This window comes from Hippocampus guttulatus, chromosome 5 (genome assembly GCF_054856545.1).
Source record: "Hippocampus guttulatus isolate MCC_2025c chromosome 5, RoL_Hgut_1.0, whole genome shotgun sequence".
Lineage (NCBI taxonomy): Eukaryota > Metazoa > Chordata > Actinopteri > Syngnathiformes > Syngnathidae > Hippocampus > Hippocampus guttulatus.
In genome coordinates this window covers 21,166,240-21,182,530 of record NC_141265.1, presented here as the reverse complement: position 1 = coordinate 21,182,530, position 16,291 = coordinate 21,166,240, and the positions used below count along the sequence as shown (strand labels likewise).

The 16,291-nt window shown below is 42.2% G+C and overlaps 2 protein-coding genes across 5 annotated transcripts; one reads left to right on the top strand and one right to left on the bottom strand.

Moving 5' to 3' along the window:
- Nucleotides 1-4,346: 4,346 nt before the first annotated feature.
- fam151b (family with sequence similarity 151 member B) lies at nt 4,347-12,049 on the bottom strand. Of its 2 annotated transcripts, XM_086110783.1 has the most exons (6): nt 11,973-12,049; nt 11,635-11,749; nt 10,934-11,093; nt 10,633-10,850; nt 9,268-9,403; nt 4,347-5,524 (listed from the first exon to the last, which is right to left on the bottom strand). In XM_086110783.1, exons 2-6 carry the CDS (start codon nt 11,747-11,749, stop codon nt 5,377-5,379), a joined length of 777 nt encoding a protein of 258 aa, XP_085966909.1. In that variant the 5' UTR covers nt 11,973-12,049; the 3' UTR covers nt 4,347-5,376. The 2 variants fall into 2 exon arrangements, with proteins under 2 accessions (XP_085966909.1, XP_085966908.1); XM_086110782.1 differs by having other exon boundaries at nt 11,635-12,005.
- Nucleotides 12,050-14,139: 2,090 nt separating this feature from the next.
- Nucleotides 14,140-15,879, top strand: LOC147205506 (uncharacterized). 3 transcript variants are annotated; one of them, XM_086110787.1, is made up of 2 exons: nt 14,140-14,337; nt 15,291-15,879. In XM_086110787.1, exon 2 carries the CDS (start codon nt 15,293-15,295, stop codon nt 15,686-15,688), a length of 396 nt encoding a protein of 131 aa, XP_085966913.1. In that variant the 5' UTR covers nt 14,140-14,337; nt 15,291-15,292; the 3' UTR covers nt 15,689-15,879. The 3 variants fall into 3 exon arrangements, with proteins under 3 accessions (XP_085966913.1, XP_085966912.1, XP_085966911.1); XM_086110786.1 differs by having other exon boundaries at nt 14,142-14,364; XM_086110785.1 differs by lacking the exon at nt 14,140-14,337 and adding an exon at nt 14,371-14,624.
- Nucleotides 15,880-16,291: the final 412 nt, after the last annotated feature.

The window sequence follows — 16,291 nt, the reverse complement described above, 5'->3', positions numbered from 1 at the left end:
GCACCGATCCGCCTGTCGATCTCTAGCTCCCTTCTGGCCTCACTCGTGAACAAGACCCCAAGATACTTAAACTCCTCCACTTGGGGCAAGATCTCCTCCCCGACCCGGAGGGGGCACTCAACCCTTTTCCGACTGAGGACCATTGTTTCAGATTTAGAGGTGCTGATCTTCATCCCAACCGCTTCACACTCGGCTGCGAAACGCTCCAGTGAGAGTTGGAGAGCCCTGCTTGAAGGAGCCAACAGTACCACATCATCTGCAAAAAGCAGAGATGCAATACTGAGGCCACCAAAACGGACCCCCTCAGCGCTTTGGCTGCACCTCGAAATTCTGTCCATAAAGGTGATGAACAGAATCGACTCATTGCCGGCAATGCGAACCAAACTCTGACATCGGTGGTATAGTGACCAAACAGCCCGTATCAGGGGGTTCGGGACCCCATGCCCACGAAGCACCCCCCACAGAACTCCCCGAGGGACACGGTCAAACGCCTTCTTCAAGTCCACAAAACTCGTGTAGACTGGTTGGGCAAGTTCCCACATACCCTCGAGGACCCTGCTAAGGGTGTAGAGCTGGTCCACAGTTCCACGGCCAGGACGAAAACCACACTGCCCCTCCTCAATCTGAGGCTCGACTTCCTGTCGTACCCTCCTCTCCAGCACCCCTGAATAGACCTTACCAGGGAGGCTGAGGAGTGTGATCCCTCTGTAGTTGGAGCACACCCTCCGGTCCCCCTTTTTAAAAAGAGGGACCACCACCCCGGTCTGCCAATCCAGAGACACTCTCCCCGATGACCACGCGATGCTGCAGAGGCGTGTCAACCAGGACAGCCCCACAGCATCCAGAGCCTTGAGGAACTCCGGGCGGATCTCATCCACCCCTGGGGCCTTGCCATCGAGGAGCTTTTTAACCACCTCGGTGACTTCAACCACAGAGATAGGAGAGCCCACCTCAGGGTCCTCAGACTCTGCTTCCTCCAAGGAAGGCGTGTAGGTGGAGTTGAGGAGGTCTTCGAAGTACTCTGCCCACCGGTTCACAACGTCCCAAGTCGAAGTCAGCAGCGCCCCATCCCCACTGTACACAGCGTTTGTGGTGCACTGCTTCCCCCTACTGAGACGTCGGATGGTGGACTAGAATACACTGAGGATTTGATTTAATTATTATTTTTTAAATACATTCTATGGTGGTGAAGGAGAATTGATAAAAACTTCATATGTGACAGTTGGAGGCATGGCTAGATGCATTTGCAATGACCGTGTCACACATCCATCTGCCTCACAGTAAAATAATTTTTTTGTCAAATATTATTTGGACTGAATGGATGATAAAACTTCAGATTTCAGTAAAATGTTCACAGGGATGGCAATTTTCCGCGGATACGCGGAAATCCGCCGTTTTATTTCTTAAATTGATCATTTTTGTGAATCGTCTAAATCCGTTGAGAAAATCTTAGGGGGGGTCAGGTACCTTATCGTCGAGTTTTCACAAGCTCTCCCGATCAGTCTTTCCATCTTCCGATTGTAAACAGCCCTGCGATTGGACGTGCATGATGTCTTACTTGTTGTGATTGGTCACCCCATCCAGGCCACGCCCCGTTGCGCTTTTTTCCATCACTAGCCAAACTATTCTCCTCTCACACACTCACAGTCGACACTGTGGATTATTCACCATGGCAACTCAATAATTCACAAGTCTTATATGGTCTTAAAACAGTTGAGTGTGTCCATCACAATGTGACGTAATGCTGTACAGCTAAGAAATGAATGTTGAAGGTCGAGTATGAGTGTTGCCACTGGCAACCTGCTTTCCTACAATACTTTAAGGATGCAAGCTTACTGAAGGGCAATTTGGATAAAAGGCTTTTCCGAAGTGAAAAGCTCTTCTACAATAATGCGAAAGCTGGATCACAAAACCTGTGTTGCAGTTGTTAACTAACTCTGAATTAGAGTTGCCGGACCACCACCCAAAAAATAATAATAATAATTAAATTATATATATATACAGTATACACACACACACACATGTATCCATTCAAACTAAATTTACAAAATGTGCAACTGTTACAATAAGAATATTTTCTCATAGTATGCTTTTCAACCTGTGGTCATGTATGAAGGATTCAAGTGGCGATTCAGCCTGCTAGACTAATTTGAGACTACCCACACTTCCCGGCTCACCCGTCCAGCAACTCCCGGTACCTGGAAAGCACGCTTAAGGAAGGATAACTGGTCATGGGACAGTCAAGAAAGCCAAAACAGGATAGGTTCACCGGGAATCGTCTGGAGCATCAGCAATTATGTTATCCATTCCCTTAATATGGCAAATTGTAAGGTTATATGGTTGCAGGAACAGGGTCCACCTCATCAAACGTTGACTTGGACTCTGCGGTGAATGGAGAAGAGTAAGAGGGTTGTGGTCTGAGTACACAACCACTGGATGAGCTCCCCCACCTACATAGACGTCAAAGTAACTGAAGCCCCCTTATCAATGCCAATGCCTCCTTTTTGATTGTAGTTTAGTTGATGGGTGTGAAATTTCAAAGTAACACAGTGGTCTAATTAACCCCCAGTCATCATTCTGCAGTAGGACGCTCCCAGCCCCAATAGGCTAGCATCTACTTCGACTTGGAATAGCTGATCAAGTCAAGGAGCTGCCAGGACAGAAGCATTGCTCAGCAGCATCTTTACCTGGTCAAGATGCTAACAAGCAAGGGACCATTCAAACTTAACCTTAAGCTTGAGTAGGTGGGTAAACGAGGCAACCACTGTAGAAAAGCTGGAGCAAAGGTTTCTATAATAACCCACCGTTCCCCAAAAAAACGCAAATCCACTCTGTCTTGGTGACAGGAAGTGGGAACTGCTCGAACTTTGGCTCTCACTGGCTGGACTAGCCCTTGGCCCACTATCTTTCCCAAATATGTAACAGTGGCCTATGCAAAATCACATTTTGCCAAGTTAACGCTAAGGTTAGCCTCTCTAAAACATGTTACCAATACGTTTCACAGGCTGCTGCCAGGTTTCTCTATGTACAACCACGTCAAGTCAACTGTATTTATAGAGCACTTTCAAACAGCCATCGCTGCATACAAAGTGCTGTACATGGAGCAATTTAACAACGTCGTCCAAGTAAACTGCAACGCCCTTCAACCCTGAAACCACTCGATATTTATTAACCGCTGAAAGGTTGCAGGTGCAATTCGGAGTCTAAAATTCATGACCTTATAAGCATCAAGACCTGATGGGGTGAAAAAGGCAGAAATCTCTTGAGCACAAGAAATCAGTGGAACCTTCCAGTATCCCTTCAACAGAAGAGCAAATCTCACTGCATCCATACAATCCTCCATCCTGGTCAGTGGAAATGAATCACTCAGGTTCAGTCACAGCATTAACCTTTCTATAATCTGTGCAGAACCTGGATATCGTGATATACTTTTTAGTCATATCACCGAGCCCGAGCACAAACATAATGGCCGATTACAAGAATATTGCAAACAAATCAGTAGCTTTATCACATCACTTTGTTTCATTCTTCGGGCAGTAGGGGAGGGACACCCTGAATTTGTTGCTAGTCAATCGCAGGGCAAACATAGACGAACAACCATTCACGCTCACATTGACACCGAGGGACAATTTAGAGTGTTCCATTAACTTGCCATGCATGTTTTGGAATTTGGGGGTGAACTGGAGTACCCGCAGAAAACCCACACAGGCACAGGAAAAATATGCAAACTCAACACATGCTAACCAGTCGACCACCATTGCCGCTTGATCAAGAATTATTTTTTTGTAAATATTGATACTTCTTATTGGGCACTCTGGATCGAAATAGTCAATATTTTGTATTGATCCACCCATCCCTAATTGAGAGAGTGGGACTCGCATGTACATAAACAGCAAGAAGGAAGGAGAGTCGCGTTTTCAAGACTGCAGTGATTGAATTTATCAAATTTTCAATCTATTTTGAATTTGTGTCAGCCAAAAACAAAAAATGTTAAGGTTTGTTGCCAACAGTCTTACCTACAGTATGTCACTTCAAAAAACATTAAACTTTACAAAAAAAAAAAGGATCTCAGGGCAATATGCCTTCAAAGTCACACCAGATTGGATGACTGCAGAAGGGCCCCTAATTTAATAGTTATATTTATAAACAATGTACATTATAAATGTTGGGGTTTGACATTCCATTAATAGTTACACATGTTAACTAAAAAATCAATTAGAAATATTGAAAATGTTATTTTTGTAATGTGAAGTCTGGAATTATTATTACAGTATTGATTATTATGTGAAGTCCTGAAAAGATGTATTATTCCTTTTAATTAAAATAATTCTGGTCAGTCAAAAAGGTTGTCTTCATATCATTTTTAATAAAAACAAACTATTCACAGTCGTAGTTAAAAACGCACCTCCAAGTGGCAAAACAGCATCACTTTTTGTTAAGCAGCGTAGTCGATATCTGCTGACTACAACGATCAAAGTATTGTAATCTAAGTTACTTTTTCAAGCAAGTCATCAGTAAAGTAACTATGTGACTTTTTATATCAAGTAATCAAGAAAGGACCTGGTTTTTTTTCAAGGTAACTATCACTATTCTGTCCCCAGTGATTGTATTACAATGCAGTGCAGTGCCCCTAGTGGTGGAAGTAGTTAAAACCACCCAAAATTGCATTACAGTACAATAAAGTGCCCCTAGTGGCGGAAGTAGTTAAAACCACCCAAAAAGTCAGTGGGGTAGCCATTTGGATTCATAACAGTGGAGAGGTGTGATCACATCCACTTCCATCCTCTTTCGACAAGTTGAGGCACAATCTTTTTACTCTTCTGCCCTAACCATGCGCTCATGTTTCCAGAGGTTAGCAAAGCTTCACTATTCAAACGATTCAACAATGTACCTAAAATCTCTCCCAAAGACAGTCGACGTCTTTAAGAGCTTGCAGACCTTCTGGAAGTAGAAACTGCAAAGAACGAAGGTTACCTGCCTGGCCTCAGTTTCCTTGACTCAGCTAGAGGCATAAATTCAATTGTTGGGAAGCTTCCAAACAACCACCAGGAAACATGGGTCATTCAAGGGACCAAATACAAGAGAGAGAACTTTGTCCATTATCCACCATTCTCCTTTTTCATAAACCTTGTGAACAGTTACGCAAAAATGAAGATGGATCCCAGTTTTGCCTTCCAAGGCTCCGAAACAGCACTCTTCAAAGATGATGAGAAACCTCCCATCAGGCAGTGGAAGGGCAGGACTCCCATCTCGGTAACTATCACAACACCGCTTGAAAAGTAAAAATTAACTAATTAATTAATTGAAAAGTATTACGATACACGTCCAGAGGTTTGAAGGTTCTCATTTTCAGCCTGACTATTGATTGCTGATGTCTCATCTTTGTAAAGTCTTTGTCAGCTCTGTCCTTAGGGCTTCTGGTAGGTCATAGCAGATCCTGTTGACATCAAAACATGTTCTGTAAGGCAGCAGGTCCTCCACTTTTAGTTTATCGTTCTGGCCAGTCCACACTGTTAGAGAATACCTGCAAACAACAAAAGTGTATAATCATTTTTGAGCACATCAATGGGCTATTAAAGTGTCACTTGAAATTCCTCAAGTATGATGGAAGCAGGCTTCCCCACTGTTGCTCAAGTAATTGATGGGGCCCAGTTATTCTACTCTTACTCAGTGATGATGTTTACAACTGTGAGTATTATTAATAATTATAACAACAAAATAAAATGAATGTCCTTGTGTTCTTTCATCAAAAAGATAAAAGTACGAAAGCAAAGGCTTTCGACATTTTAAAGAAAGAAAAATTTGACCTTTTGTGTGGGTTTTTTTTTTTTGTATTTATATATTTTTATTTCATTTAAATGCCTGGCTTTCTCACAAACACAAACCGGGGCGCACACTCTTCTAATATCAGGGTACATGTACCTGACAACAATTTTCACTGTTCTCTATGCAAGGGTGTCAAACTCACAACCTCTGTGGTGGCCACTAGCCACCGAATGACCCAGTAGGGCAAAACTGCTGCAGAGGTCGAGAACGGTCAATAGCAGCGGTACCCCCGGCAACACTATGGGAGACGAAGGTCCTAGGACGCCTCAAAAACTGTCTCCTGGTTTTGCAAGCCCGAACCAACCGTTCCACCGCTCCCCACTGCAGCCGAACCGAAAAGTTTCCCAGGAAGCACAGGAACACTCCAGAGAGCTCTTCTAGAGGGTTCTTATAAAAAGTGACTGCGCCAACCAAACTTGGCAACGTGCCTGGACCCGTGTTTCCCAGACAAGAAGGAAAACGCTTGCAGAGCCACGTAATGCCAAGTAACACACAGACGTTCACCTTGGCGAACACAAACAAAGCCGTCGCAGCCGTAGGAGGGTGGGAAAGAAAAACGCAGCTCCGACCAAGTGATCACAGAGCACTCATGAGGGAAAAGCGAAAACCAGTGGCCTTCATGCAAAAAGGTTCTGAAAGACGGTCTTCCGCGGGCTTTTATTGGCTCTGCGTTACCTGAGATCACTAATGACGTTTGATGGTATCCATTTTCGTCTGGTGCTTCCGCAAAAGGTGTCTTGGGTGCTTTCAGCACTGCCCCGTGGAAGGACATTGCAGAGCAGATTACCGGTAATTGAAAAGAGTAAACACTATTTCCCAAATAAATTGAGAAAACTTGACTTAAGATGTTTACTTTGCATAAAAATGTCAAAATTATACAAATTCAAAATATGAACAAAACCCCCCTGAAAATATGAAAATGTAGCTTTACAGTTAATGTTAAATTCAAAGAATTATAAATAAACTTTCTTTTCGATTTTTGCAGCAACAAGACAATTCATTATCCAATGTAAATGTCGCAAAAAGTCCTAACAACAAACATATTTTTGTTTTCAGCTGATACAAGTGTTTGTAGGCATTTTTGGGCTATCTATTGATAGTCACCTCCCGCAAAAATCAGATTTTGGCAAAAGGAAAAATGAGTGAAGCAGTTATGTTGTCAGCGTGACCATATTTGCTTTGATTCTCAGGACGGCTTGCAGGTGATGTTTTGGTAAAATTTCTCTTGGAAAACAATTTTGGAGAAAGAATATCCTTGTGAACAAAGGTGCGTTGATGTCTGAACCATCTACACGGATGCAGAATGACTAATAGTGACGGAGCGACAGTTATTATAGTGCACGTACATAAAGGACACATTCATATGAGCTGTATTCGCTTCAGTGGGCAAAACGAAGCCGTTTATGCACCGTGACTGATTGAATGAATCATCACATCCTCTTATCTACATTCACCTTTTCCACTTTGTACCGCACTACTCACGTAAATCACAATGGGAGGCGCGGTTTGAGCCACCCACACAGTCTGTGGGCCAAAGAACACATCGCCTTGTTGTTCCACATGCTAACTAGTTTGTCAAGGCTACATGTGGGCAAAGTGTCTGTGCCTACTTTATTTCAACACCAAACAGGTAATACCAGTTTGCACCATTGCATTGCAAAGGTGACATTAGACTCAACTCATCATCATCGGCATAAATCTGGCAAATTATTAAGGAATTTGAATGGCTGATTTGATCATTTTTGCCACAGTGGAATGATAACACAACACACAGTTTGAATAAAGTATTGCCATTTGACTATTCTTCTCAGCAGAATCGGTCGAACCCATTTCTAGTACTTGGTTTTCGGGCACTGTCCCCGCTTTTGAAGCACAGTCTATCGACATACGGTACTTAAAATAGGGCTGATGTCGGCATTTTGGGGATACCATTCCAGAAGCTGCTTCATGCATTCCAAAACCAGTTTTAAGATGTGTTTGGGATCACCGTCGGTTGGAACATTCAACTCTGTTCTGTCAAAAGCATTGATGGTGGGTTCTTGGACATTCTCACCCAAAAGAAGGACAATTACCTCGACTGTTAAAACTCAGACACCATTGGTGTTCCAAAACACATATTAAGCCTTTCAGGGACAGCGGTTTCTGCAGTGGACAGCTTATCATGTTATCAGGTTACAGGGTGTATGAAAGGGTTAAGAATAGTTTTGAAATGGATACTACTGGATAGAATTAAGCTTCTCAAATGGCCTAACCTCAATGGGTTTGATTTGGAAAAAGGTAAAAAATCATCGGCATCCTGTACAAAACCAAGGATGTGCTGCATAATGGGGGGTTTTTCCCTTCTTTCTACCCACAATCTTGCTGCTGTAGACCGTAAATTTCCCCAGTGTGGGACAAATAAAGGATATCTTAATCTTAATAAGAAGACATTATATACATTATATTGTTCATTATTATAACCATAATGACATACTGTGTGGAAATAGGGGAAACGCCTATAAAAAGGAAGCACGTTATGGCTAATACCCAATTTCATCTCTGACACCGGGACAGTCGTGTTAAGAAGCTAGCATTAGCACACACACGCTACCGTGTGTGTTTGATGTAATGCAATGCCCATTTAGTACGCCGATATATTGTCGTGTCTACTTATGGATGACGGAAGCATTAGTGAGTGGTGCTTGACCATCTGAAAAGAAGCACGTTGTGAATGATGCCCGATTTCATTTCTGACAGGTCGTGTCTGGAAGCTAGCCCGAGGTAGCACACACATGTTATGGCGTGTGTTTTGATATAACATTGTCAGACGATGTCCTAGTTGGGACGCCAACATAACCCAGTTCGTTACAATATACGAATTTATAGTGCTTAAAAAAGAAAAAAAAATATCTTTCCCCCTAATCTATAACTGTTTTTTTTTCATTTCAGGTGCATACTACCTTTTGATTGTGTAGGTCAATGTACTACTTTTAAATGATGCATACAATGAAGGAAAAACAAAACAATTTGGATACAATTTAAATACCAACAGTTTATTGTAGAGTTTTCTTCATAGTTTTTGGGTCCATTTTAAAATCCACTTTTCATTTACAGCAAAAAATAAATAAATTTAAAAAAAGAATTAAGGCCACAGTATTGCCTTAAATTTAACTTGCTCCATCATTTATAATCATGTCAGGAAAGCTGCAGGGTTTAATCAAAGTTGAATGTACTCTCACCTTAATTGTCAATTATTAATTTGTAGATACCTAAAAGTATTCATGCTGTCTAATGCTATGCCTCGTTTTGTATATGATTCGATTAGTCGGCTACCGCTAACCGCGACTACTGTTGATGATTAGTCAACTCGCAAAATAATCATTTGTGGCAGCCCTAATCTCAAGTGACTATTTAATAAACATTACAACAACAACAAATGAAGTGTGTGTGAGAGCCAGTCACCTGTCCGACTGTTGCAGCAGCCATGAGAGCTCAGAGACAGACTGGGCCAAAAGGGCCGCCCGTACTGGGAAGGTGACAAGATGTTCCAGGCTTTGACATATGTCCTGCATCTCATGCACCATTTCCCAACTGTAACCTGAAAAAGATGACAGTATTTATGTTATGCAAGGGATGCCACGAACCAATCCTTTTAAAATCAATGATGGCATTGATTATTCCATCAATTCCTCGTGTAATCGACCCCGCCACGCGGATCAGAAAATGGATGGATGGATTTGCCACAATAATCACACTCGATGACTGTTTAATGATGGATGGAACAAACAATGCTAAGCTAATTTAGCTAAGCTTTAACATGCACCGAGACAAGTTTAACCGGTAACAACAATTTAATGTTTACATATTGTCACGTTATGGCGTTATTAAGAGGTGGATTAGATCACTAAATGCCCATTGAAGGCTCAGGTCCAAAACTTAATGCCCACCATTGAGATAGATGGATAGACGTTAAACTCAACTGTATACTCTTCAATTTGTCTTAATTATACCCCAACCTAATTTTTTAGATTATTTTGACTTCTTTTTTTTTGTTACTAGCCCCAACCTTTTATTTTTGTGAGGTCCAAGTCATTTTGGCCACTTAGTTTTTTTTTGTCTGGTCTCAAGCTAGATCAAAATTGTTCAAGTGCTTAACTGTTCAATCTTCCAAAAAACACATTAAAATGACTTGTTTACAACGCCCTTGACTGCATGTGAGAAAGTGCGCGCCAAACTTGCAAGAGAATTACGGCATTGAAACACCAATGAATGTAAAAAAAAAATCCATTGACTGAAAATGAATAAATAATACATCAAACATCATATAAAGTACAAGGAAAGCCTCCACGGTGAATATTTGTTCTGCTTATATGACCTATTTCTGATAAATATCAGTCTCCAATGTCATAGTAGGCAATATAAAAGTCGTGCAAATATGCATACCATAAATCCAAACAGCCAAGAGACTAGCACTAACCACTTAGAGACATTTTTTTAGGAATCCTGCTGGATGGGAGTCAGATGGGAGTGGTATTATCCAGTAGTAGGAAAAATATATATACTTCGGAGAGTTAATGAGGAAAAGGGGGTGATAAGCTTTTATTTTTTCCCTCCTTTTTGTAATGTAGCTGACTTCCAAAATGGGAGCGGTACAGACTCCCAGTCATTCTGAACGGGAGCAGGACAGGATGGGAGTTTTTTTTCACACAGACTAGAAAGGATCTTTTTTTTTTTTTTTTAACTCCAGGACAGGACACATTTCTTGTGGGAGCGGGATGGGAGAGGAATGTAAATCTCCTCCCGTGTCACCCTCTAATGCACACTCACTTGGATTATCAATCCCTGCAGTCCACTTTGTGGTCCAGCCAAGGGAGAGTACAATGTTAGTGGGAAGAGTCTTTACAGCAGCCAGGAATGCGTGAGGCTCCAATGGTTTGCTCTGACTTCCAGGTCCAGGAAGGATGTCAGCATTGATCCACACAGGAGAGGTCATTTGAGCCAGCACTTCTTTCAACAGGGCCACAGAAATAGACACCGCCTCCAGGCTGTTAGGAAGCACCAAAATGGGTTAGCTAGCATCATGTCAGCTCTCACCACTTTGAAAGAACATAATCTGATTACGTCTCACCTCTTGAAGTCGAGTTTGATCCCCTTGTCATGCAATTTGACACATTCAAGCCATTCCTTCAGTGTTATGTCACTGTCAGTGTCAGGAGGGTGGCCCATGATTGGCTCCTTAGGGTCATGGCCTCTTACGATTATGTCAGCCTCAATCATATGAGCGGTACCTGAGAGAAAAAGGAGATTGGCTTATTGGCAATAAATTATTGTCCGTGCAGGACAATATACAGTATATATAGGTGTGATTATGAGCACCCATGCATGCGTATACATACAGTGTGTGTGTGTATATATATATATAGAGAGAGAGAGAGAGAGAGAGAGAGAGAGAGAGAGAGAGAGAGAGAAAGAGAGAGAGAGAGATGTCGATATGGATATGTTGCATGTAGTTGTTTGAGGGTTGCGAGGCAGCCTTCAGAATGAGGAGGCTTTGATGTATCACATTTACAATGACATACAGACAGCAGAGTGAAAATTACTTTCGTTTCAGGCATTATTCGAATTTGTATTGCGATAATCAAATCGTACCTTTTATTGAGCTAGTATGTCTGGTGTTTTCACTGCTGGCAGATAATAAATGGAGGATGGTTTGATTACAGAACGGAAGTTTGAGGTGTTAAAGCAGCCGCTCCTGGACATTGATCTCAAACTCTTAAAATACATGGCCTGAGTTTGCTATAATCCGTTAAGAGAAAACATACGCCTCACCTTGAAGAGCCTTGGCCAGTTTGCTCCTGCTGTTCGCTGCGTGTGACCATCTCACTTCAGCAGCGTCTTTCTTTTGTATCTGACCCTGAAAATACTCCACCAGCTGTTCACACATCTTTTGACAGCAAATTATACAATTAAATTAAATTCGCGCTGCTTATGAACAGTGTTTAGGACGATTCCACTGGCTACGCACGACTGACATGAGACGCAAAAATAAGGACATACGTAAGATAAGTATCACATTAATAATAATGACCGTGCTGCATACGTTTCACCCGTGGAATAATAAGTCACTATGATATCGTCTTTGCTGGTTAAACGTTTAAATAACTCACACGTCCCTCCTCGCGCTCCCAAATGATTCAGTCCTACCGGAAGACGGAAAGAGATAAGTGACTAAAAGCGTTCGGTAACTCTCACAGCGCCCTGGTTCTTTTTCTTTTGTTTTTTGAGTGATGTGTCACTCCGACCGTACGGAAACTCATGGCGTTTTTCAGCTTTATTTAGGTACACAAGTCAAGTTAAGTCAAGTCAACTTTATTGTCAAATGTGCTCTATATGCAACATACAGCACGGATGAAATTTCTTTCCTCTCAACCACATGAGAGAGACCAAAATGTGACTGATTCTATGTATTTCCTGTGGCCTTGGCCTTTTAATTAACATTCGTGTAAATACCAAATACGTTTATGACGTTATGAACATAAAAAGGGTTCGATTTTGTTATATTCCTTCTTGTGGATGAACCTTACCACATAAAATTCGATTTGTAGAGATCTCCTTATTCATTTTTGACCAGTGAGATAAAATTTTAGTTGTATGTAATAGTTGTATAATTTCTTCATAATGAGGCAGGAAAAGATGCGATCGTGGGAGGTGTCCAGCCTTCCAGAAAAATTGGATAATTGGGCAAGCGAAAAACATGGTCAGTAGTTTCATTGTCATTGTTTCAGAAAGATCATGTAAAGTACATACATACATACATTTTCCGAACCGCTTTATCCTCACTAGGGTCGCGGGGGGCGCTGGAGCCTATCCCAGCTGTCTCCAGGCAGTAGGCGGGGACACCCCGAATTGGTTGCCAGCCAATCGCAGGGCACACACAGACGAACAACCATGCACGCCCACACTCACACCTAGGGGCAATCTAGAGGTATCAATCAGCCTGCCATGTATGTTTTTGGAATGTGGGAGGAAACCGGAGCACCCGGAGAAAACCCACGCAGGCCCGGGGAGAACATGCAAACTCCACACAGGGAGGCCGGAGCTGGAATTGAACCCGGTACCTCTGCACTGTGAAGTCGACGTGCCAACCACTGGACTACCGGGTCGCCAGATCATGTAAAGTCTTCAATAATAAAGTGTGATCTCGGTAATTTTTCAGCATGGGTTAAATGTTATTCAAAATTGAAAAATGTACTGCATTTCCTTCATTTTGGGGGTACTGGAAGATTAAAATAGATAGTTCTTAACTTGTTTAGTGTAGCCTCATCAAAGTTGGGTTGAATATTATTTTTATGAAATATAATTTTTGGAAGACAGAGATGGGGGCACAAATTGCTGTGGAAGGACAATTAAGAATTAATTACAGTTACGTCTTGATGGCCTGAAATTACGTTTGCACCTAAAATTATCATAAATCAATAAGGCACCATTGTCATCCATCAGTTGTGACAAAGACCCCCCTATGTTCCCCTCAAACCACGGGTCGGCAACCAAAAATGTTGAAATAGCCAGGACAAAACAAAAAACAAATATGTCTGGAGCCGCAAAAAAATAAAAGCCTTCTATAAAACTTACAATGAAGGAAACACATGCTGTATGTATGTAGGAGACTGGGCTGTCTCAGAATTGTTTGTTATTCATTCCTTTGTTGTGTGTTCATAAACGCCCCCATAGAATTTATTTTATAATTTCTTCGCTTGATTTATTGTTTTGGTGCATTATTTTCGCTTTTCTTAGTGTCATGAAATGACCATTAATTTCCGTTTTTCTGAGGCTGTCTTTGAACGCCTCTCGAATCGAACAACAAGAGAGAAGGCACGGAGTCGGACACAGACATGTCTGTGTTTGTCAAGACTGTTAAAAGCATAAATAAAGTGTATGCTTTAAAAAAACAACACCACAACTCTCCTTTTTCGGGGCTGCAACATGTATCTATATCTATTTGAGCTATATTAGCCGACAATGAAAATCTTTTTCTATTTTCAAACATTTCCAGGGAGCCACTAGATGTCGCTAAAGAGCTGCATGCGGCTCTGGAGCCGCGTGTTGCCGACCCCCGCCTCAAACCAATCCTCTAAAAATCATTTATTTCTGTGTAATATAAAATGTATTATTATTATGTGTACCCATATTAGCGTGGCACAGTGATCGACTTGTTCGCACGTCTGCCACACAATGCAGAGGTCGCGGGTTCGATTCTGGTTCCAGCTTCCCTGTGTTTCTAGGTCATTACTGTGACTAGCGCACACACACACACACACACACGCACACATACACACACACACACTCCTCTTTTCTATTTTCTAAAATTTCTGTTCATGGCCCAGTTATGTCAGGCTGGATGCATCCTGCTCACACATTGCGTTACGAAATGCTGAGAACGGCGCAGGTTGTGCTTTCTGGGAATTTTGGAACAGCGTTATCAGACTGATACGAGCCCTGCTGGCATTTAAAAAGATCGAAGTTCTGACAGAGGTGAGAAACCAGACACTAAGAACACAGGTAAGATGAAGGCAAGCACCTTGTCATACTGCCTGCTTTTACCACTGTTATTATTGCTGTGTACCGGTCCTACTTTCACAACTAAAACACAAGTGTGATTCATTTTATTTGTGAAATAATGTATCTTGAGGCGGCCCGGTGGTCCAGTGGTTAGCGTGTCGACCTCACAGTGAAGAGCTTGTGGGTTCGATCCCGGCCAGCCTCGGCCTTCCTGTGTGAAGTTTGCATGTTCTCCCCGTGTCTGCGTGGGTTTTCTCCAGGTAATCCGGTTTCATCCCACATTCCAAAAACATGCGTGGCAGACTGATTGAACACTCTAAATTGTCCCTAGGTGTGAGTGTGAGTGTGTTTGGTTGTTCGTCTGTGTGTGTGCCCTGCGATTGGCTGGCAACCGGTTCAGGGTGTCTCCGCCTACTGCCCGAAGACACCTGGGATAGGCTCCGGCACCCCCCGCGACCCTAGTGAGGATCAAGCGGATCAGAAAATGGATGGATGGATGTATCTTGATTTTTAAAAAATGAAAAATTGGGGTAATCAAAATCTCAAATTAAACTATTTATAATTTATACAATGAGTTGAGGATTAAATCGAACCATCAGTGTGATTTGGAAGATTGGTGTTCTGATTATTGAGAAACTTAATAGGCTTACCAGTACTTTTCAAAGGTGTACTAATTTCTGGAGAGAAGTGTTGTTAACCAAACACAATTTAAGAGTTACTGGTATTTACCTGTTGAATTTTCAGTCATTGTGCGAGATAAGTTCGAGTTGATGTACATGCAAAAGAGTATCTTCTTGAAATCTGAATGTCATGCTTTTTACACATTCAATTATAATCATAACAGTCATCATTCTCAAAAGGAAACATTAATTTACTCCTCCTCTCCTTCCTACCACTAACATGCGATTCTCCATTCACCTTCACAGTCATGGCCTCAAGTCTGTCCCTCCTTCTTCTGGTGCTATGTGCTCTGCCTGTGACGCAGGCCCAGCTCAAGGTGTTTAACTTGCGTGCCACTGGCCTCCCCTCTGACATTTTGGGGATCACAGATGGCTACATCAAGGTGTTTTGTGGCTCCGCCACTCTGGGCAAAACAGCTGTCCGGAAAGACACTGTTAACCCCTGGTGGGAGGAGGAGTTCTCCCATTTCAACGCCCAAGAGCGTGACGTCTTGAGGCTTGAGGTTTATGACAGGGATTTGGTCTTTGATGACCAGCTGGGAGTGTGCCAGAGACAGATCCGACCTGGAACCCACGAGCACGACTGCTTCCTGCCAAAAGGTGGCACCCTCCATTATGCCTACACCTTCAAGCAACACAATTAATGAGCATCGAAGATGAGATTCTTTTGCAAGTTTGCATCCTTCCCACAGAGGACTTCTGAAGAAAGGATGCTGTGGATATTTGACTGCAGTCATTCACAAATCCTTGTTTACCAACAAATACACAATATTATTGGTTTTTCTGCTGTTGTCAATGCTGTCAAACAGAAATAAAGTCTGGTTCAACAATCAAATGACAACTTGACATTATGTGATTGCACGATCAAATGGCAACGGTGACACAATGGCACACAATGAGCATTTCCTACTTTGCAAAGTTGAATGAACTCAGAAATAACACTGAGAGCTAGGTACCATATTTCTGTGATTGCAATGTAATTTTATAGCCCCAACTTGTTGCTGATTGTGTTCACTCAAGTATAGCTACTTAATCAGAAGAGCAAACTTACAAATACCCATTCATTAATCAGCAATATCGAGGCATGCCATCACTGGCACACCAAAACACAAAAGTGCCCTCTTAAAATAAGAAAGGTGGCAGGTGATGTGGTCAAAGGTGACAGGTTAACACTTTGAGCTTAGTATGACGCAGCATGGTGGGCGACTGATTAGCACGCCTGCCACCCAGTGCAGAGCTGCAGGTTT

Coding starts and splice junctions, on each gene's coding strand:
- fam151b (XM_086110783.1), bottom strand. CDS start 11,749: ATGTGTGAACAGCTGGTGGAGTATTTTCAGGGTCAGATACAAAAGAAA. Junction 9,404..10,632: donor TGCAGGGATTGATAATCCAA/GTGAGTGTGCAT, acceptor CATCTTTTTCAG/GTTACAGTTGGGAAATGGTG. Junction 5,525..9,267: donor CTGCTGCAACAGTCGGACAG/GTGACTGGCTCT, acceptor TGTTGTTTGCAG/GTATTCTCTAACAGTGTGGA.
- LOC147205506 (XM_086110785.1), top strand. CDS start 14,591: ATGTTCTCCCCGTGTCTGCGTGGGTTTTCTCCAG. Junction 14,625..15,290: donor TCTGCGTGGGTTTTCTCCAG/GTAATCCGGTTT, acceptor TCACCTTCACAG/TCATGGCCTCAAGTCTGTCC.